This window comes from Leopardus geoffroyi, chromosome A1 (genome assembly GCF_018350155.1).
Source record: "Leopardus geoffroyi isolate Oge1 chromosome A1, O.geoffroyi_Oge1_pat1.0, whole genome shotgun sequence".
Classification (NCBI taxonomy): domain Eukaryota; kingdom Metazoa; phylum Chordata; class Mammalia; order Carnivora; family Felidae; genus Leopardus; species Leopardus geoffroyi.
In genome coordinates this window covers 93,540,814-93,563,598 of record NC_059326.1, presented here as the reverse complement: position 1 = coordinate 93,563,598, position 22,785 = coordinate 93,540,814, and the positions used below count along the sequence as shown (strand labels likewise).

The 22,785-nt window shown below is 47.2% G+C and overlaps 1 protein-coding gene and 1 pseudogene across 2 annotated transcripts in view; both read left to right on the top strand.

The window, feature by feature from the left end:
- The first annotated feature begins 1,131 nt into the window (after positions 1-1,131).
- LOC123602002 lies at positions 1,132-12,542 on the top strand (annotated as a pseudogene).
- The window catches only part of TRIM36 (tripartite motif containing 36), a 35,015-nt gene continuing 24,646 nt past the window's right edge, over positions 12,417-22,785 (top strand). Inside the window, exons 1-3 of one of the 2 annotated variants that reach the window (XM_045486045.1) lie at positions 12,417-12,653; positions 14,704-14,938; positions 19,586-19,615. In XM_045486045.1, the coding sequence (XP_045342001.1) occupies positions 12,627-12,653; positions 14,704-14,938; positions 19,586-19,615 (292 nt within the window). In that variant the 5' untranslated portion in view covers positions 12,417-12,626. The remainder of the gene's footprint in view (positions 12,654-14,703; positions 14,939-19,585; positions 19,616-22,785) is intronic. The other variant, XM_045486056.1, reaches the window with a different exon arrangement.

Genomic DNA, 22,785 nt, shown 5'->3' with positions numbered 1-22,785 from the left:
ATCAGCTCATAGAGGAATGTAACACATTGAAGAAGTAGGAAAGTTATGATTAGAACAGTTAAGGAGCAACATTATTGAAGCTTTAAGGAGAGGTGTGTAGGGACCGGGGTGGGGGGTGGGTGGGGGAAGAAACACAGCTCTCTGGGCCAGAGGAGGGAAGTCAGAACATGACCAACAACAGAAGAACCCAAGAGGAACCCCCCCCCCCACCCCCGTGTAATATGGAGCCTCCAAAGCTGCCCTGTGCCTGCAAAATGGGTCCTTTCCATACGCCACCCTGCCCACTGGTGCTGAGCCCAAACTCAGCACGATGCCAACCTGCTTAAGGAAAGTGGCTTCACTCCTGTAGTAAATCTTGTATTTGTGTCTAATCCAATTATCGCTGGCTGATTTTGTTTTTGGGGGAAAACTCAAGCCCTTATCGCTTTCCTCCTTTCCGAGGAAGATAAGAGACAGCCCACAGGGGAGTAATAGACCAGGGCAGACTTGTTAAGCCAAGTATTCTTTTCAAGGGAAGCAAAGATTGTCAGGTATGAATGAAGCAGGGAGGAGACCTGGAGGCCATTTCAGCCCCCGCTTCCTGGGGGAGCTGCTATTTTAAAAAGAAGTATAAAATGTGAGAAACATGCGCTGAATGCTTAACTCGGGTAATGAAACGAATTGTTGGAAAAGTGAGTGAGTCGTAACTAAGGGTGTTCATGCAGTGCTGGCAGAAATGATGCTTTTTTTTTTTTTTTATGGGAAAGTCGAGTATCAGGAGGATATAGAGATACAATCGCCCTTGCACACTTAGAGTGTTTAAAATACAATCCTTGTATTTGTTCTCATCTCGGAAGCGCTGGGCTTGGTCTTTGTTACCTATTGGGTTTCAGGAAGGCTGACTTGAGATGCGGCGTTGCCATTTTCTGGGCTCTCACTAATTTTTTTTTTTTTTTTTCCGGCGCTGGCTGCCTGATCCTTTGTTGTTGCCTCCTCTGCATTCATCCTCTCTGCCCTCGCACCTCCAGACAGTGTGATGGTTTTTTTTTTTTTTTCCCCCCAGTCCTCGCGCCAGGAGCTCCGGAAGGCCACCTTCCCCGGCATCCGAGGAGGCACCGCTCTCACCATCCCGGGGGCGGAGGGGGGGGGGGTGTCGTTGGGCTGGGACCGCGCCACGCCGGGAGCGGACCCGCTTTTGTGTCGCTGTTTGTCTCCGCAGCCGCTCGACCCCGGGCTAGAGGCGCGCGGGCCGCGACCCCCGAGGAGGCGGGGCCTCGGCGCGGGGCTCCGCCTGGTGTGCATTTCACTGCCGCCGCCGCCGCCCTGGTTTGTTCAGATACTCCGCCCTGCCCCTGCCGCTGCACCCAGAGCCCAGGACGCGGCCGCCCGGATCCCTCTCGGGCCTCGAGCCCGCCCAACCCCGCTTTGGGCTTTTCCCCGAGCTTGCTGGCTTTGCCTCGTTAACCGCACCCTGGAGCGGCGCTTGGCAAAACTCAGACTAAAAAGAGAGGGTGGGGGGAGAACAAATTCGATGCACCCGTCCGGGTCCTCCAGAGTTTGTGAAGGGTCGTAACCATGACCGAGTCGGGGGAGATAAGTGAGTTTGGCTACATCATGGAATTGCTAGCCAGAGGCAAGGTAAGTGCTGGGGCGCGCGGTGTCGCGGCCTGGGCCCCCACCCCGGCCACTACCTGGCCTGTCACTGTGGGCGTCCCGGTCCCTTCCAGCGCCCGCGGAGGGCGGGGGCCGGAACCCCGGGTCCGCGCTCCCAGCCAGGGCGTCCCAGCAGCTGCAGAATGCAAAGTAGCCGCCTTTTCTTTATCGCGCCGCATCTCTGAAATGAGCCAAGGGGACTTGGCCAGCTGGGCGACGGCGGGGGCTCCTGGGACGGCGAGGGGCGCGAGCTCAGCTCCGGGAGATGGAAAGGAGGGCGGGGCGTTGGCCTTCGGGGGCGCTCCTCGACGCCCCCAGGACTGCCCAGTCGTGGTGACTTCGAGTAGGTGACCTCGAGCGTCCAGGCGCGCAGCGCGGAGCGGAGCGGAGGGTCGGACCAGCGGGTGAACAGTCGGGAGGCGGGATCGGGTTCAGCGCGCAGTGCGACCGTGAGGCGGGTAAAAGGCAGAACCCCAGTTCGCAGGCCCTTGGCGTTGTCAGCCCTCTTTCCAGGTCCGTATCCGCTGTCCGAGGCCGAGAACATTTCAAGCAGTCTGCTTTTGCAGGGGAGGCTGAGGGGGATGCCAAGGAGCCGGATTTCAGGCAGGCACCTGTTCGGGAGCCCGTTCGAAACCCAGGCTGGCGCCGTCGGTGTTGCCTCGCGACCACGCCCTCGGCCGGCCCCGGTGGCGCCGAGCCTAGGCAGAAAGCTTGGCGGCAGGCTGGCCTCCGCGCTGCAGCCGAGAAACTGCCCAGGGAGGCACCTGAGTGCTTTGTCGGCCGGCGGTGTCGGGAAATGCAAAGCTGAGCCAGGCGCGCTCAGCCGGGAGTCGCAGCAGGAGCGAGAAACGGCGCCTGCCTTTGCCCTCTGCACCTGGAGTTTCGATAGGTGCTGGCATGAGGGAGAGGACTTCCTGCGCGCAGTCTTCAGAAAGGAGGATGATCCCGCAGCCCTGCTGTGAGCATCTGAAACTTCGGGCTCACACCTCACCAGCCCCAACTGCGCCAGGTTTTAGCTTTCAGGGCAGACAGTCCCAAGGCTCCCCGCCGGCGCGGGTCCCCGCACTCCCAGATGAAAGCGTCCCCGGGGAACCGCGCGCCTCCCGGGATTCTCTCTCCCGTTCTGCAAACACGGAATACACTCATCTGAAATAGAATGCTGGTTAACATCTCCAAGATAGAAGCTGTGCTTCGGGCCGCCCCCCGCCCCCCACCGTTGACACCCGGGGCCCAGAAGTACACGTGGAGGACCCGCTTTCCACTTTTCTTTCTACCCTGGGCTCTAGCCTGCACCTGGAAGGGGCCTCCGGCGCGTGCGTGGGAACACCGGGGCCACCACATCCAAGCTTCGTCGCCCAAGAAACTTCAAGCTTGGCCACCCGCTGGGCCTAGGGTGCGTACCACAGCCCGCTCCACCCTTTGGAGGGCCCACCCTGGGAGGAAAGGAGAGGGCCAGAAAGAAGGAAGCGCCGCTTGGAAGGAGGAGACTTGCAGCCAGGGGGTCAGAACCCGGCTTTCTTAAGCGCACCGCAGGATCCAGGCTGCCCATGATCTCTGGGGGCTGGGGGTGCGGAGGAAACAGGATGCCTTTTGCTGATTGCAAAATAAATGGACCGCTCTTGATGGGGAGGAGTGGGGTGATTGAGAGGTGAGTTCTTTAGAGGGAATCAGAATTGTATTCATTGGCTAATACTTTCCTTCAGTACAGGCCCAAACTTGCAGTTCTGAGAGAATAGCTCTGGGGCGGGCCCCAGGGATCTGCGTGTTGACACCCCAGGTGATTATGAAGCAGACGGATGAACTTCCCACAAACACCAAATGGGCAACTAAGGCAGCACCATTAGTGAACCCTTAACACTTACAATAAAACCAAAACCAAACCGCTCAGAGTGAGCCACGTGTTCACACTGTTCTTTCTGCAATGAAACGGGGAGAGCAGAAGAACCTGGCTTCATCCACGGGGTCTGCATCGCTCAGTAGCCACTCACTCGCTCGCTAGGCCAACCCTCTACACCAGGCTTCCCGCCAAGCACCTGCAGCAAGCAAATGAGCAGCGTGAGCAGCGTTCTCCACCGACTTCAAAGGTTAGAGGCGTGGGTGTCTCTCTGAAAACCTCTGAGGTTGGGAAGCAGGCTCTTGCTGTAAGAACTCAGGACAGTTCCGCCCTGGGCCTTTTTTTTTTTTTTTTTTTTTTGATGGGGTGGGGGTGGGGGATTAGGAGTAGCCTCCTACCCATTTCCCCTCAAGCTTATTCTCTGCCCACTCTCCTCATACTTCCCACCCCCACTTATGTGTGTGATTACACAGGATTGGGACACTGAATACCTCTGCGAGCATGAGCCAATGAATAGCAGACCGTTGAGATTCACTTGCTTTCTTTTCCTTTGGGAAGTTAGACCCCACTTTGGAGTTCAGACTTATAGTGTAAAGGATACTATGAAATGGCGCTAATGACACCAAGTCTCCCGAGTTAAAGGAGAGCAGAGGCCCATTATCTTCCTGCCCCCTTCCCTCCCCTCCCCATCACTCTCCTCCACTGCCCTCTCCACCACACTTCCCTTCCCTTCCCTTCCCTTCCCTTCCCTTCCTTTCCTTCAAAGTTGAGGCCAACAGCTTGACCGTCATCCTAATTGCTTTTGCTTTTCTCTGATGGCTTTACAGCTTTACGACATTAATACGTGCTTGTTTGTGTGTAACAGACTTTACACAAAGTTTTACAGAGTAAAAAAAATGGCACTTCACTCCCACCTCCAAAACCCTGTCCCCCTCCTCCTGGGAGCTGCAGCAGTCTTGTGTGTCTCTTTCCAATTAAATTAGCTTATTGTGTATTCTCTGTGTGTGTGGGGGGGAGGGGGGGGTGGGCGGTGAGGCCACATTCATCTGAGGGTAACCTAAAACCTGCATCACAAACTTGATCAACCTATTTTGATCAGCTTATTTCACTCTCTTGTGATGATGACTTTAATATTTAATGGACACAGGATTCTCTACCATTGTGGTCTTTCTGCTCAGCAAACCATGACCTGGAAGTATAGTTGATGCCTGTGATGATTCTCAGGAGGCTTAAAAATCAACGTACATGGACTGCCTTATATTTCACTCTCAGAGACATTTGTGCCACTTCTGGGAGATGCTTTTTGGGCTTTTGTTTGTTTGTTTTTGTCTCTTTTGTATCTCATCCCTTTGGACTAAAATAGACCTTTCCAAATCTGTGGTCCATGTCCAGGATTACTCAAAGCAGTATTTTCAAAACTTTTGGGCTCTAGAAGGGTTTGGCTTATTAATTTTTTTTTATCATCCTCATTCACCTTTTCCCTTCACACCATCACACACTCTGGAACCATATAATGAAGATTTGATGACAGTGGAAGAATTGTCCATACAAATGGAAGAATTTATATTTAGGGTACCTCTTTATATTTAGACAATTTAACACATTTATATTTACATATAAATAGTCAGTCTATTTGGTTTTTGTTTTTTTAAAGTTTATTCATTTTTGAGATTTGAGAGAGGCAGAGCATGAGCAGGGGAGGGGCAGAGAGAGAGAGAGAGAACAGAATCCGAAGCAGGCTCCAGTCTCTGAGCTGTCAGCACAGAGCCCGACGTGGGCGTGGGGTTCGAACTCAGGAACCGCGAGATCATGACCTCAGCCAAAGTTGGACGCTTAACCAACTGAGCCATCCAGGTGCCCCTAGAAAATGCTACTTGTTTTTCCCATAGTTCAATAGTTCCTGTTCAGACACCTCCAAGGAGTATAATAGTTTGAGCAGAATAAAAGCGGCTTTGGAAAGCCTACTATTTAACTTTGATAGAGAAACAGGCGATGATTCCATTATCTGGTGAATTATTACTTTTAATTTTGAACATCTCTGAAGCATAAAAACTACAAGAACTTTCATAAGCACAAAATTTACCGTGAAACAAGAAGATACTTGTATTCAGAAAGAATTAGGTTTAGAAAATCCTCAAATCTAGACTAATGGAAAGTCTTAAAACCTCTCCCGGGACCAAAACAAAAATACCACCAAATGATCTGTTTCAGAAGGCTCAATAGGTACTTGCTCACACAACCAAAATCTAAACTGGGTGATAATGCTAAGGTTGGGTCCACTGCAAAGTATTCTTTAAAATATTTTTTTATATCCTGGGATAGGGTGAAATGTGTGCATTGTGGGGGGTAGGAAAGGCAAACAGAAAATTCAGACTTTAGCAATATATTTGCAAAGTAGCCAATTTCACAAATATAATTTTCCTCTGTTTTTTTTTTTTACTTTGTTCAATAGATAATTTGAAAAAAAAAGGATCTTAAACTACTTAGTCATATAATGCTTAAATCGTATTTTTTTGTGCAACTGTGAATTACATGTTGTATATTTATCTGTGGGCAGTGCAATAGGGATGCTGGAGGGAGACTCAAGTTTGAATCTCAAGGTTCTTTGGTATCTGGTCATGTGACCTTGAGGGTATTACTTAATCTCTGGTTGAAGGTGGAGAGCCCTGTCCTGTCTGAAGGGAATCATACCTATTCACAGTGTTATTGCCAGGATTAAATGAGTATTTTACAGAAAGTTCCTAATACTGTTCTTGGCACACAGTAGGCTGTTAAGTGAAAGTTATTACCTCTAGCTGCCATGACAGCAGAGTTTGGTTTTGAGACACCTTTATCCAAACTGTGATTACTAACAAGTGGAGATAGGGAGTTGCCAGCCAGATAAAATACACGATATAGAATCACATTTGAATTGCCGATAAACAACAAATAATTGGTTTAAAAATTTTTTTTAAACGTTTATTTTTGAGAGATAGAGTACACAAGTGGGGGAGGGGCAGAGAGAGAGGGAGACACAGAATCCGAATCAGGCTCCAGGCTCCCAGCTGTCAGCACAGAGCCCGACATGTGGCTCGAACCCACAAACTGTGAGATCATGATCTGAGCCAAAGTCAGATGCTTAACCCACTGAGCCACCCAGGTGCTCCAACAAATGATTGTTTTAATAGAAGTAGGTCCCTTGCTGTTTATGGAGCATACTTACACTAAAAAAAATTAATTATGTGTCTGAAATTCAAACTTATCTGGGTGCCCTGTGTTTTTGCTAAACCTAGCAACCCCAAGTGTAGGAATAACGTGTAGTCCAAGGGGACCTGCTAACAACGTCTAAATATTGTTGTTCACCTCAAGTTGACCAAGGGGGACCAGCCAGTTCACTCCTGCCATTAATGGAAAAATGTCTGCCAGAGAGATGCTGTGTTTTTCTCATCAAATTTCAAATTACTGGGCTGGTGCTGTTTAGTAGGGAAGTGTCTATTGGATTTTCTCTCAAACAGATAAAAGCTTAAAAGGGAGGGAAGATAAGGCTTACAAGACATCAAACATTCATGTACGAAATAAGAGTATGTAATCATGTTAAACTGAGCGGAAAGACTGTAAGTGCCAAAGGAGTTCAGAGTCAGGAGCTGATCAATGAAAATGAGACCAAGGAGGGAGAAGGCTCTAGATCTGCAGCTTGAAAGATGAGGAGGAGTTGGCTGGGCAATGGACATCTGAACTTCCCGCCTCCCTGGCTCCTCTACCCTGAGGTTGTTCCCATAGAAACACTTTCTGACAGGTAAGCTTGGCCTGTCACAGGCTGGGGTCAATGATTGATAACTGCCATTCATTGTCCTTTGCCTGTAACCTCTTGATGCCCACTGGCGTAGATAGTGCATGTGCCAATCTCCTGGGAAGCCCTGTGATTTACGTCATTGCTGTCTTGTTCCTAGGGACTCTTCATTTTGTACCCAGGTTGTCCATTGACTAGGAGTCCCCAATAAGAGGCAAGGTGGAGGAGGAGGTGGCCGTATCGCCTAGTTGCGACTTCTTGTTCAGCACATGTTAATGGAATGGCACCCTGGCTGTTTGATCTCAGACCAAACGGATTAAGAGCCAGTGGTGTTGCACGGCACTGACTGAAATATGCACCATGGTCATTAGGACCTGACTGTGCCAGGAACTTAATCTCCTGTTGGGTATTAGGAGTCGGTATGGGAAGAGACCAACCAGGTCAAGTGTAGTGGATAGCCTAAAAGGTAACAGGTTTACATTTTAAATGTCAGGTAATGAACACTTACTGAGCCTCTCTCCTTTACCAAACCTGAATGGTGGTGGTGGTGGTGGTGGTGGTGTGTGTGTGTGTGTGTGTGTTTGTGGAGTGGCAACTGCTGGTAGCTGAACTAGGGGAAAATTGACAACATCCTTCCCTGATGTTGGGCTTGATGAAATATATAGATGCAAGACAGCTCATGCCTCTGTGATAGAAGAGCCATTAAGCAACACCGGATGAGATAATATACGCAAGAGTGCTGAAGGTCTGTGAACTTGGTGGAGGCGGTGATAGGTATGGAGTAGGCGTCCTTGTGTTGAACTTTGACCTGTATTTTATTTTAATTTTTTGGTGTTTATTTATTTTGAGAGAGAGAGAGTGGGAGGAGGGGCAGAGAGAGGGAGACAGAGAATCGCAAGCAGGCTCTGTGCTGTCAGCGCAGAGCCCAATGCGGGGCTCAGTCCCACCAACTGTGAGATCACGACCTGAGCCAAAACCAAGAGTTGGTTGCTTAACCAACTGAGTCACCAGGCCCCCCCGACCTATATTTTGAAAAAAAGTATTGGAGAGGTGCCTGCGTGGCTCAGTCATTGAGAGCCTGACTCTTGGTTTTGGCTCAGGTCATGATCTCAGGGTTCGAGAGTTCAAGCCCCGCATTGGGCTCTGTGCTGAGTGGAGCTGCTTGGGATTCTATCTCAATCCTTCTCTCTCTGCCTCTCCTCCACTTGTGTTCTCTCTCAAAAATTAATTAATTTAAAAGATAAAAGTATTGGAAAAGGAGATGCTAGGATACTCCAAACTAGGAAGGGGTAGGTACCCACAGGATGGTATGTGCAATGCAAATCGGGAGAATAATGATTTAAAAAACAAAACAATACAGATCACTCATGTCCTTCCCACTTAAAAGCCTTCAAAAGCTTCCCAAAGTCTGCAGAAAAGACGCACGGCATTCAGGTATACTAGACTCCTTCTGTATTATTGCAAGTTTATCACCCCTCCTGTAACCCTTGTCCCCCAATACACAAACATTTAAATCCACTCACATGCACATATACCCCTCCTGTTATGGTCCTACACTACACTTCTCGGGGTCTAGGACCACAGCTTTACGCTGTCCCTGTGGCAAATGGAGCAATAAGGACAGAGAGACCTGAATGGAAAGTCATCTGTAAATACCTAATTGATAGGCTGTTTCTGTAATCTAGGCACCGGTAGCAGAAACTCAGGGTGGGCAGGGGAATTGGCTGTGAGGATAAGAAAGGACAGGGATCTGAGAAGAAACCAGAGGATTTGAAGCCTGACCAGAGGTAGAGGGGAAGGAGAGAGGAGGCTTTAAAAAAAACAAAAACAAACAAACAACAACAACAAAAAACCAACCAAATCCACAGAATTTTTAACTTGAGGAACCGGGAGAGATCTTGGTATGTTCGATAAGTGGGAAGCTAGAATGTATGGGCCAAGGCGGGGTGGGTAGGGTGGGGTACAAATGACTAGAAAAGTGGGTAGAATGGTTTAGAATGGTGGTTTTCATATTTGGCTATCTTCCTACCAATACACCCCCTCCCCCCTTAAGCTGTTCAAAATTTATGAGTTAATGGTTTAAATGAATATGGATCAAAACCTCTATGGATTAATTATGTAAATTGCATTAAAAAGTTTCCAGAATTAGGGGCGCCTGGGTGGCTCAGTCAGTTGGGTGTCTGACTTCGGCTCAGGTCATGATCTCATAGCTCGTGGGTTTGAGCCCCAGGTCGGGCTCTGTACTGACAGCTCAGAGCCTGGAGCCTGCTTTGGATTCAGAGAGAGAGGGGGTGGGGGGGAGAGAGAATGAGCCAGGGAGGGGCAGAGAGAGCGAGGGAAACACAAAATCCGAAGCAGGCTCCAGGCTCTGAGCTGTCAGCACAGAGCCTGAAGCTGGATTTGAACCCACGAACTGTGAGATCATGATCTGAGCAGAAGTCAGACGACTTCGACTGAGCCAGCAACTGAGGCACCCAGGCACCCCTGCTTTTTACTTTTGTAATACAATTTTTAGAAATCCTTCCTCATCAGTATGTTCATTTCAGCTGCTGCGCAGTATTCTATGGTATGGTTGTACATCATGGATGATAGATAATATAGATATTTCTTTAAATAAGGTCCGAACAAGGACTTTGTACATGTTTTTGTACACACATGCAAGTCTTTCAGTAGGAATTTTTTTTTAAGTTTATTTATTTTGAAAGAGACAGCGTGCACAAGCAGGTGAGGGGCAGAAAGAGAGGAGAGAATCCCAAGCAGAATCTGACTCTGGCTCGATGCCATCAAGCCTGAGACCATAACCTGAGCCGAAATCAAGAGTCCAAGAGATGGATGCTCAACCGACTGAGCCACCCAGGCGCCCCCAGTAGGCAATTCTTAAAGGTGGAATTGCTTAGTCAAAGGTATACGCATTTGACATTTTTGATAGGATGTGCAAAATTTCCCTTCCAATAAGCTGTACCAGTCTACAGCGTCACACACAAAAAGCTTGAATGTACCTACTTTCCCACATTCTTGCCAAGTGTATTAAGATTATATTTGAACTTTGGGGCACCTTGGTTGGCTCAGTCGGTTAAGCCCAACTTCAGTTCAGGTCATGATCTCCCAACCCTGGGTTCAAGCCCCACGACCAGCTCTGTGCTGACAGCTCAGAGCCTGGAGTCTGCTTAGGACTCTGTGTCTCCGTCTCTCTCTCTGCCCCTCCCCTGCTCGTGCTCTCTCTCTGTCAATAAATAAATAAATAAAAATAAACATTAAAAAAATTTTTTTAAAAGATTATATTTGAACTTTGAGAATCAGGTGGAAAATGCTATGTCATTGAAGTCTGATTTGCATAATGGAGAGCTTTCAAATTTATTTGTGGCCAAATATTGTCTATACAAGTTTAATCTTTAGCTCATGTTAATGAAGTCTTCTCATCTCTTTTACTCAGTTAACTAGTTCGTTTTGGACCAAAGTGCTATTCAAGTGGGCTGATGTGAGGTTACAGCCAGAGGAGAATAATTTAACGCAAAGAACAGTATTAAAAACAAACACTGATTTATGCTTTTTAATGGCTGAGTCTTTAAAAAGTGTATGGGGACATGGTGTGGTACATGATGTAGGTAACCAAATTACGCGGGTATTTGTTATTTTCCTCATTTCCCTCCTGATTAGGACGCTTCACAACCTGGGGGAACGAAGCAGTCTCAACTCAAGCACGCGGGGCCACAGAGAGGGCATTAATCCGGATCAGACTAGTCCAGGCATTGCTTGGCAAGGCGTTCATCCTCTCTACACCTCCTCATCTGTAAACTGAGGGTTTTCCACTAAAGACAACTGCTCTAGCCCCTTGCTGTTCTTAAGTCTACACTGCCACCCCAGTATTTAATCGCCGGGTTGGAGAAGAGGTTACCACTGCTGACCGTGCTGTGGGAAGACGGCGGAACTTTTCACACGGAGAGACTTCTCCCAAATAGAAAATACGTGGGAAGCATTTCAAAACCTAAACGGGATTCCTCTGCTGCAGCTCTGAGGTCCCTTCACCCAGCTGTTTAGGGCGCCCGTTTTCCCTGTCTCTACGTAAGGATGGAAATAGCCGGCTGGGAAGGCAGTGGCGTGATCCAGTAACACGGCTTCCAACCACCCCAGGTTAACCCGTTTTCGGTTCGCCGTGAAACGAGACAGAAGAAACGCGCTGGAGAGCCGTGGAAGGTGAAACCCGCGCTGCTGGTCCCTGAGAAGGCGAGGCGCCGCGAGGGTGCGCAGGTGCCGGAGCCGCCCCGGACCCGCGGCGCCCCGCGTCCCCAAGGGGGAGCCGCAGGGCGGCTGCCGGGGCGGGGGAGGGGCGCTCCCGCGTCGCCGGCTCTGGACCCCTACCCCGCGCCACTTGGCGACAGCGTGTTGTGCGTGCCAGCGCCGCGCCCAGGGGTGCCAAAGCAGAAGGAGAATATGAGTGATTCGTGACCAGTTAGGGGATGTGAAGTTCACCCGACGAATTGGGCCGGAAGAGAAGGAGGAAGAGCCGGGCGGGGACGGGGACCCGCTAGGGGAACCCCCGGCCCGGGAAGGGGTGGGACGGGCGGGTCTCGCTCCGGTCGTCTCCCCCGGCGCTCTGTTCTGCGGCGCTCGGTGCTATGGCACCGGGAAGGCGGCCCGGACCCGCCCTCGCCCCCGCCGGCCGTCCAGAGTCGGGAAACGGGGCTTGTAGGTGATGCCTCACTTCGCGCTTCACCAAAGCGCAGGGAAAGCAAAATGAAGGGCAGAGGGGCGGTGCCCGGCCAGCAGCCAGAGCTGCAGTCCGCGGATACTCTGCCGACCGCTCCACCCCGGCCCCGCCCCGGCCCCGCCCTCCGCCTCCCTAGCCCCCTCACTTCCGCCCCTCCGAGGCTTCCTACAGCGTCTGGCAGCGTAGGCGGCGGCCGCCCGGGAAGGGGCGAGCGGCCGAGGGGGCGGGGCCCAGGCGGTGGCGACGGCTGAGGGAGCCCGGACCTCGGCGCGCGCCGCACTCCCGCCCCGCCACCGCCCGCGGCCCCGCCCCCTTTGTGCGGTGGGCGCTGTTGCCCGGGCGACGGCGCCGCCCCGCCCCGGTCCCGCCCCTCGGCGGCGTCCGCGCCCGGGTCTCCGCGCGGCCGCCAGCCCAGCCGCAGTCTGCAGGAGCCGCCGCCGCAGTCGGCCGCGCGGCGGGATTCCGGGGCCGTCGCAGGGAGCGCAGCTCGGCTCTCCGCGCGTGTGCTTTCGCCCGCCCCGCTCCTCGCCGCGTCGGTCTGCTGGCCGGGTCCGGCCGACCAGCTCGCCCTCTGGCTCCGAACCCAGGCTTCCCGGCCGCCGCAGGGACCCGCCCACCAGACCCTGCCGGGGCCGCCTGCCTGTTTGGACTCTGCCGTTGATGACACCTGGCAGAAGGCTACTATGGAAGGGGATGGTTCCGAAACGCTGGTGAGTGGGCGACAGGGGCAGCCACCTCACGCTTCCCTGGCGGCTCGCCGGGACCCCCGGGTCTCTCTCCTCCGCCCTGAGCCAGAGGGAGCCTCGCCTCACGAGGAGCGAGGGCGGGCGTGTGGTGGCCCCGCTTCCTCTTCGCCTTCCGCGCCCCGGGTTCCGCAATCCGGGGCGCCCCCTTTCTACGCCTCGGAGGGTCGGATCCCGGGTCTCCTGGGCCCGCGAGGGGGCGCCGCTCGGGTGCGGCGATCGCCCACCTGAGCACCTCGGGCAATCCCGGAGGGGCTTTTTAATGGGGTCCAGGCTGTAGACTTCATTCGCCTCCGGGAGTCGGGTGCCCGTCGCGGCGCGGGGCGCATGCCCCGCCCGTGTCGGGCCGTCCTTTGTCCCGGAGCGTCGCGGAGCCGGCGCCCGGACCCCCGCGGGCGCGGCCCACCCGGCTCGGGGTCGCGGCGCGCGGAGAGGCTCCTCCCCGGCTTCGCCAGCTTGCGCGCGGGGGGCGGGCTTGCCCTGGCAGCTGTCGGGGTGCAAAGTGTTTTTGTCTGAAAGGGTCGGATCGGCAGTTCTTTCCAACTTGTTAGTTTCCGGTCGAACCCCCAGTGATTTTCAGACAGCTTCATTGTGGGAGCCGCCACATCCCATTTCTCTTAATCAGGGTGTTTCCCTCGGTGGATGTAAAAACGGAAAACTCATTTTTTCTTTTGGATAAGAATTGTCTTGTATCTGTCGTGGGTAAAAAGCTTACGTACCGCTTTATGGACCAGGAAGATGGAAATGATTTTAGATCTTCCAGCGGGAGGTAAACCTCCCATCAAATGAGAGCCTATTTTGGACACTCAGAATAATCCCCTTTGAATCTATTTTGGACGCTCAGTTGGGTGTCACGTTCTTGGTGAAATGACATAGGACGTGATTATTCTATTTTCTTTGCCATGAAGTGTGGCTGTCTTCCAAATTTGAAAAAATCGTGACATGATGTGGGCTTTTATTAAATATTTATTGAATGATGCAGCAAGAAACACTTCAAAGACCCATCCACGGTGATAAAGGCATTTCAATGTGGTGCTGTTGTCACGGACTGTTAAAGCACTCAGTGTCACTTTAGGGGGAATACGTTTTTATTTAGTTAAACTAAATGAATTAACTCGATGTTGACGTTCTGTGTGTTTCCAGTAGTTGAAATGATTGCACGAGGTCTAGGAGTACTTTCAGATTTGACTGTAAAATGGCAGGGAGGCTGAATATAGATTCATAGCACCTGCAGTTTGGGAGGGGTGTGTGTGTGTGTGTGTGTGTGTGTGTGTGTGTGTGTGTGCAGGAACTACATATGAAAGGTTGCGAAAACTGGTATGAGGTCATCTAACCTTTGAGACTTCGTGTTTCTCGTGGAAAATAATGCACGCCTGTAGTATGGAGAGCACTTAAATAATGGTGCTTTGTAGTCCTCCCCACCCTTTCAATATTCATAAAGTGCTTTTAAGAGAACCACTTCGATACCCAACGCCAGGAGATGAAGCATTTTAGCTACATTATAGTTGCAGCCTATGAAAATTGGTCACATTTAATGTAGAAAATTGCTGATGGTACAGCTCGTAAATAGATTTCAAGGAAGCTTCCACGAACATACTGGCGAACCCAGCTTTTGCCGGCTCCTGTTATTTGCCACAGAGTTAGTGTGCCCAGGAGGAACATGGTTTCATTCTCAGTATGCCATGTTCTTCCCTTTTAGTGTAGTGATCTACTTGTAGGATTTCTCAGATGTTCTAAATCAGTGAATTCATGATGATTTGAGTAACTTCATAACAGATGAAATATTATGGGCCCCTCATATTTTGTGCTGATTATTCTCATACTTCAGTTTTAATCATGTCAGTGTCCCTTCTGTTCTAGGAGGTGGGGGGTGAGGGTTGATGGTACGGAATTCCGTTGCCAAAAAGGGACTTCAGATTAAACACCTGAATTCTTAATTCTTTTGGAAGGGTGAACACACATGTTTAATGGGGTCCAGGCACTTATTTTGATTCTGATTTCTTTTCCTCAACTCCAGGTTACCATTAAGAATATCGAAAGAGAGCTCATTTGCCCCGCATGCAAGGAGCTTTTTACCCATCCGTTGATTCTCCCTTGTCAACACAGTATCTGTCATAAGTGTGTAAAAGAACTCTTGCTGACACTCGACGATTCCTTCAACGATGTGGGATCGGACAACTCCAATCAGAGCAGTCCTCGACTCCGGCTCCCCTCTCCTAGCATGGACAAAATTGACAGAATTAGCAGACCAGGTACGTGCCAGAAGCTTGGGGTCTGGGAGTTTCTGCTGTGTCTATGGAAGGGAAGTTACTGTTGCCACTTTGAGGGTTGATCTTTCCAGGTGAATTAATTAAAATTAGTTGTAAAGGAACCGTTCCCTCTTTGAAAATGTCAAAATGAACTCCTCACTGTCCTGGTACACACTAAAAGGGTATTGAACACCAGCTTTGTGTTAGACCCCTTATTAACTGTATTTAGGGGATGTTCTGACCCTGTGGTGTCCTTTATACGAGGGATGGAGTAATGGACCACAGAAGTACTTACTAAGGAAACATCTATCTCTGGTAATATGTAAATAAATATTCCGATTAAAGGATGAGACTCCACAGTGACTACTCCTAAAAGACTTTTTAGATGGGTTATTTGGTATCGTTTTGTTCTACCTGAGGATTCTGTTTTCTTCAGCCATTTTTAATCCATGTTTTAAAAGAAGAATTTTGAATATCAACTAAATAGTGGCGGAACTCTGTCGTAATGACAGAAGTAGATCTAGATGTGTGGCACATCTATCTGTACAGCCAGAGCCCTTATTATGCAGCCAGAGTGTAAATTGTTTCCCTTTGGGATGGTGTTGCTTTCTTCTGGACATCCATTGCAGGATTAAGGTAGATCAAAACTAATTTGAAATCATTGGGAAAAGGGCCACTGAGAATTTCAGGGCCAAAATCAGCAGTGAGGAAAGACCAAGGGGAGGCAGAGCTTTGGGTAGAAATACCGCAGTGTCACGTTAGGTTCGCCCTTTGTTTGGAGGAGAGTCCTTGAGTGGCTCTGGGCACCAGACTGTTGGACTTCGAGGTTTTAGTTTTGATCCTTTAGGCCACTGTGTTTATTTCTCCCTCTTACAGTGTAGGAATAATTTTTTAATCTTATGTGTTAAAAAAAACATATCAGAAGAGAGTCTCCTCCTCCTTACTTGCATTTAGCAAATGCTGTCCCTTTTGGTCCACACTGTGATGGGGAATCTCTTAGAGCAGTGTTGGTGTGCTTGTGCTCCATCAGACACTGGATAAGAGGGGATTTGTTCTAAGAGTCGTATTAGGCTGTTTTAAAAACATGTATTTTACTTTAAATGGTAATCACGAATTCCTCGGAAGATTATTTTGCACACATAAAAAAATTAGAAGCCTATATGAAAAGAGGAGCATGAAGTAGGTGGGGATGTAGGGAGTATGAGGTCAGAGAGGGTCCTGCCTATTGTGAAGTCATCACTTGTATGTTTCCCTCCCTGCTAGGAGCTAGCTGTCACACGGAGGAGGGAGGAGAGACATTTCAATAGCTTAAAATCCCCTACCAGATAAAATGAAGATATTCTGTTGGTAGATCCTCCCTGGATAATTAGGGATCCCTTTCTGTCCAAGAGAAATTCACTTTTTGTATATTAATATATAGCAGGTATTTATTAAATATTAGTACTTAACATTCAGAGGAGTTTTAGTCACGTACTAATATTTCTGTAATTAGATTGAGCTTATGTACATATTTTACGAAATCCTGTATCTGCTGTGGGTTTTTAATCTTAGTACTTGGTTTTTATATGTGATTCATATGGAGAATGAATGAAATACAGATGAAGTATGTGTCTAGCAAGATGAGATATGGCTGTTTTTAAGAGCTCATCTGACAGTACTTGGTGGATGTTTAATAAATACTTGTGGAGTGGTTGTTGAATGTTGTGGGATTTCTACAAAGCATGCCATAGTGGCTTTTATTCTGTAATAGTGGCGTTTTTGTCCAGAACAAGAGATCCATTCCATCATACTTGATGGTGTCCAGATGAGAAATAGACTTAGTGACATGTTCCTCCCTCTTTAGGAAGAACTTACAGTTTGGATCATGTCCCAAGGGGGGGAAGCGAGAAAACTCTTCTGGGAGGAGCAATTACAGGAAGTCAGAGTATTTAACTTGGAGAGGGGGAGAGCGCAGGATATGATGGCAGTCTTGCGGAAGAGAACAGTAAGCTGGGGATCTTCACACAGAGGTTCCCAATCAGTGAATGGTGAAAGAGGAATGCAGATTTCAGCTCGGTGCGTAAGAAAACACACCCCACAGGCTTTCCCAAAATGAGATTGTCAGATCCCTGTCACTGGAAGAGATCAGATTTAGATGCTGCAGGGCCCAGTAAACACATTAGCGAGGCAGGCCCCCGGCATAATAAATACAGGAACGCCTTTCATCTTACTTGATACGGAGATAGACGAGATTTCATTTTCCCGTTAACTCAGCTACCATAGGAAAACCAGCAGCCTAGGTATCAGCAGCCAGCTGTCTTCCAGGCCTCCCCTGTTAGAGACAGTGGTGCATGGTTCCGGACCGTAGACTAGAATGGACGCCTTGTCTAATGGGGCAGTAGCCACTTGGCACTAGTGGGTTTGGGGGTGCCAGACATTCCCCCTCCCCCCGCACAAGAGCCTGATGGTGGGTTTGACATGTGATCTTTTACATGTGGGTAGTTAATTCAAATCATTTAAAAACCATGCCAACTCAACAGGATAGGGCAGCCAAAACACATCTTTGACTGTGACCCATCCAGTGTTTGGGCCATCAGTATTTGGAGTCTTTTTTATTTTTTTATTTTTAATGTTTATTTATTTATTTATTTATTTTTATTTTTTTTTTTTTTAAATTTTTTTTTTTCAACGTTTATTTATTTTTGGGACAGAGAGAGACAGAGCATGAACGGGGGAGGGGCAGAGAGAGAGGGAGACACAGAATCGGAAACAGGCTCCAGGCTCTGAGCCATCAGCCCAGAGCCTGACGCGGGGCCCGAACTCACGGACCGCGAGATCGTGACCTGGCTGAAGTCGGACGCTCAACCGACTGCGCCACCCAGGCGCCCCAATGTTTATTTATTATTGAGAGAGAGAGAGAGAGAGAGCACACATGGGTGGGGGAGGGGCAGAGAGAGAGGGAAACAGAATCCAAAGCAGGCTCCAGGCTCTGAGCCATCAGCACAGAGCCCAACGTGGGGCTCAAACTCATGAACCACGAGATCATGACCTCAGCCAAAGCCGGATGCTTAACCGACTGAGCCACCCAGGTGCCCCTGGAGTCTTTATTTTAAACACTGGTTGTGTGACCACCATTTGACCTCCTGTAGAGGGGATTTCTGCCTTGGGTGCTGGGTCGAGCCCGTTGTACATGAGCAGCCAGTACAGAGAACTTCTGCATTTCATTCATTCGCTCAACAAATACTTAATTTACCTGCTGGTTGCCAGACATGGCCCAATGCTGAAAAGGCATGAACAAGATAGATCCACCGCTCCTTTTTAAGAAGCATATAGTCCAGCATTGTACAGAGTCTTCATGTACACATGGAGAACACAGTCCTCCATCAAGAAGAGCGTACAGAGCAAATTAAGAAATACAGATGAAGAACTCAGGGTGGGGAGGCTCCAAGTATAGTAGTCACTTCTCAAATGAATGCAGAGTTTAGGATTGTCCTCCTTTTCATGATACCAGTTTTAAATTAATAGAAGTTACAGTGTCACAAATATAATGCTACCCTCCATTTATGGGGCCTTTGGCTCTAATTTCTCTTCGGAGAGATTGAAAGAGAAATTTATAGGGAAGTAATGCACCCCCCCCCCCTTCCCTTCTGGCAGATTTTTAAAAAGGTTTTCATCATTTGGACATACTCGGGGAGGAAATCCTATTCTGAGCAATTGGTGTGGGAGGAGCAGATTTCTAAAAATTGGTTTTGCTCTTGGTTTGCCAAAGGGATTAATTAGACCAGTACTGTCCTGTATAGTAGCCATAAGCCACATGTGGCTATTGAGCACTTGAAATGTGCCAGCTGGAACTGAGATTGCTGGAAGTATAAAATATACTCTGAATGTCACACACTTAGAATGAAAAAAGATATAAAATGTCTCTAATGATTTTTATCTCTGTTTGCATTTTGATGGGATAGTATTTTGGATATATTGGGTGAAATAAATAGCATGTATGATTAAAATTAATTTCACTTGTTTCTTTTTAATCTGGCCACTAGAACATTTAAAATGTCATATGTGGCTGATGCTTTTGGGCTCACATATCCCTTTTGGATATTGTTGCATTGGAGATTGGACAGATTTTTAAAAGGGTGCCCTGAAAGAAGAGTAAGGTTTGTGTGTATAACACAGTAACACATTCAGGGATGTAAAAATAGCCATTTTACTCTACATTTTGGGTCACACGTATGCAAGGCTTTTCCTGCATTTTGTATTTCCTTTTGTCAGGAGGATAAAATCCGCTTTAACAATGTTTATATGCAGTGTTGATAATACATCGGTTAAAAAAAAAATCAAACAAAAGATGCTTGATATTGCTGTGTATTTTCAACAGTTACCAGAAATATGATTGCTTAAAAACGCAAATCTATAAGATAAAGTTTAGGCCTCTTAAGTGTTACACCAACAATGATTTAATTCTGGACTCCAGGATCAGCCTGATGAATGTTTTTACAATGATGGTTTCATAAATACCACGTGTGCCAAGGAGAAACACATTTTCTTAGTGTTAATTCAAGAATTGTGTTATGTGCAGGACACAGTTGCTGCTTTATCTTTTGTTAACAAGTTGTGAATCTTCTCTTTGAAATTAAATCCTAAATCCAGCTTTCTGTTCATTGTTCACAGCATCACAACGGAGATCTTTGGGGTGGAGAGGTAGAAAATGCTTTTATTGCTTGTGTGGCCGCAGGCAGTATAGTGTTAGATTTAAATTGAGTAACCGTGTATACGTAAAGTTGTTAAACATCAGTGGTCAAGTGTTCAAAATTCTGTAGAACGTGAACACATTTGGGCTGAGTGACTTAAAGGTCAACAGGACTAAATTTCCACGCGAGGTCTGGTGTTTTTAAAGGGAGCACTGATGATTAGCGCTTCCGTTTTGTCAATCCGTGTGACAAGATACTTTTGAAGAAAATGACGTACTCTTGCGGATCACCTTAAAAATCCTTTACGTGTAGTTTGGTTAGTGGAACAAAGCTTGTATTCACGGCCATGTTGCTACCGTGAAGATCTTAAATCAGCCAGTGCCTTTTGTATTTAAAAATTTGCTTAAAGGTATCGGTAATTTTTTTTGTACTTAATTATACAGGCTTAGCTTGTTTTATGCCTATGGTGCCTTTCCTTTATTAATGTTTCAAAGTATTTGAGTTTTAACATTGAGGTCTTACCCACTTGTGGGTAAATAACATAAGCTGCTTTTTTAGGCTTTCCAAAGTATCTGACTCCGAATGAAAGACAGGCCAACCTACCTTATTAAAAAACATGTGTTTTTATTCCAGTTGACCTTTAAAGTAAAATTGGCTACTTTTCTTATAGAATGCTGGTGATACCATATATCTTATTGGAGAAAATAAACATCTGGAATGTTATCCCTTTTCTGTCTTCCTTACCTTCCTGTCTGCATGCCTCCATTTACAGACCTTCTCGTTACTTCTAAAAGCCACATGTAATCCTTTCTCTTACAGGCTTTAGTGAGTCCCCAAGAATTTTAAGCATTTTGAGATTTAGTAAATAGGAGGAAAGGTAGGAGCAGTTTGTTTACAAAAAGTTCACTGCTTACTTCCTGTTTTTTACCCAGGCAGCCATTGAGAAAAAGATTCTGCAGGTCGAAAGTGTCCATAATACTCAAAGGGTAACGGTAATGCCTGGCCGTCTCAGATTGGTTACAATGTGCTACAAGAAACATTAAGGTGGCAGTACCATCCGTCAGCCCATTTTCAAGCATAGAAGTCCAGCTTGATAGTGGGAGGTGGTCCACTACCTGGCTAGCAGGTAACAGTGGGGAAGTTGTCTGTAGCCAGAATATGGGACAGGATGCAGCTCGCAGAGGTTTTGAACCTGTCATGAAATCGACTCGGTTTTGAAATACTTCATTTTCTCTTTGATGTTTAAATGAGAAATCATAGTGACCAAAAGCTGATTTTGGGGGAAGATTTGCTCTAAACCAATTTGAAGACGTTTTTTTTGGAGTCTTCATTTTAAAACTGTGTCATGATTCATACTCATTTAATATGTTTTTGAAATAAAGGTATACGGGGAAAAGAATGGATTCTGCAAAGTGACAATGTTCACATAATCCTGAACGATTGGCCCCATAAATACAGTTCGACATATATAATTGCATTGCTTGGCCTGCATTGCTTTCTTACCTTTCAAAGCCATCATTACTTTTTCTTTTTCATTAAGTCATGCTGTTGAGGAGTATTATCCAATGGAACATTCTAAGTTCAAGGGAATGTTTGTTTGACCCAGCTCTGTACAGTATGGGAGTCAGCAGTCACATGTGGCTCTTGAGAATTTGAAATGTGGCTAGTGCAGCCGAGGAACTGAATTTTTTTTTTTAGTGTTTATTTGAGAGAGAGAGAGAGGGAGGGAGGGAGTGGGGGAGGGGCAGAGAGAGAGGGAGACACAGAATCCGAAGCAGACTCCAGGCTCTTAGCTGTCAGCACAGAGCCTGGTAGGGGCTCGAACTGCAAGATCATGACCTGAGCTGAAGGCAGACACTTAACCGACTGAGCCACCCACGTGCCCTAGAAACTGAATCTTTGATTTAAATTTAAATAGTGGTATTTGGCTAAATTATTACTATGGTAGACAGCACAGTTCTAGAGAGGAAGAAGTTGACTCTATTACATTTTATTCTTAGTTCCCCTGTCTTGATTTTTTTTTTTCCACTAGATTTACTTCCCAGAATATCTTTAGATGTGTTCTGTTTCTTTGTTGCCCCGAACATATGTTCTATTGTTTGTTTTTGAAAACAGTGGTAGAAGTCCATGACAGATGAAATAAAAGATAAATGTCTTCGCATTTGCCAAAAAATATGAGAATTTTTTAAAGATCTGTTAAGAAAACAGCTAAGATTTATTGATTTAATATTTTGCCTGATTTATGAAAATTAATGTGATGCTTGATACCTTATTTTTGTTAAAAGTTAAAAGAGGTTTACAGAAAAGGGACACAACATCTTTTTTGAAATTTCTGAACTTGAAGACCACAATCTGGGTGTCACCAGTATACAGGTTAAAGCATGACTTTGTTGTCGTGATTTAATTTGGTTTGATCCTGTCACTTAAACTGATAGCAACCTTCAATTCATAAAACCAGTGATAAATAACCCATTTTTGTTAAACATTGTCTGTTGGGATTCTCCATTTTAATTTCTGTCACCTGGTTCACATGTGGAAGCATGCAGTTAAATGTGACTTTCCATTGCTTTCAACTTGACCACTGCACTAGATCACTTCCAAAATTATGTGGCTTGTTTTGTTTCACTGACTGAGATTTTTCATTGGCATGTGTCTTAAAAGTGGCTTTGCTGCTTATTTCGTTCTGTGCCTGCTGTGTTGTGAAATATCTCGCTTGGACTGTGTTGCATGTTTTGAGAATTATTAGAATATACTTTAAATAGACTTTTCAAACTGTTATGGGGAAACTTTTTTTTTTTTTTTTGGTATGTGGTTTTTTTGTATGTTTAGAAATGTAAAGGTTAAAATATCCTTAAAAGAAGATAATACAAGTATTCTGCATGTTTGTTAAGTAAGTAGTTTTTGCGACCCAGTGCACTCTTAGCATGTTGTAAAGTCACTTCCAGTGGAGAATAAATATGCCAAGACATTATTAATGTAGCTGTAGAAAGACCTTTTCTAAATGGGATCTACTGAGTTGCACCATTCATTTTCCATACTGGATACATGGCAGAGTGAAGGAAGGCTGTAGGTTAAGGAGTTTGTGTTTATATTTAGGTGATTTTGTGGGCAATCAAGACTACATACTCTAAGGGTAGATTTACAAATGAGAGCGGGGAATTAATGGCATGCATACACCTG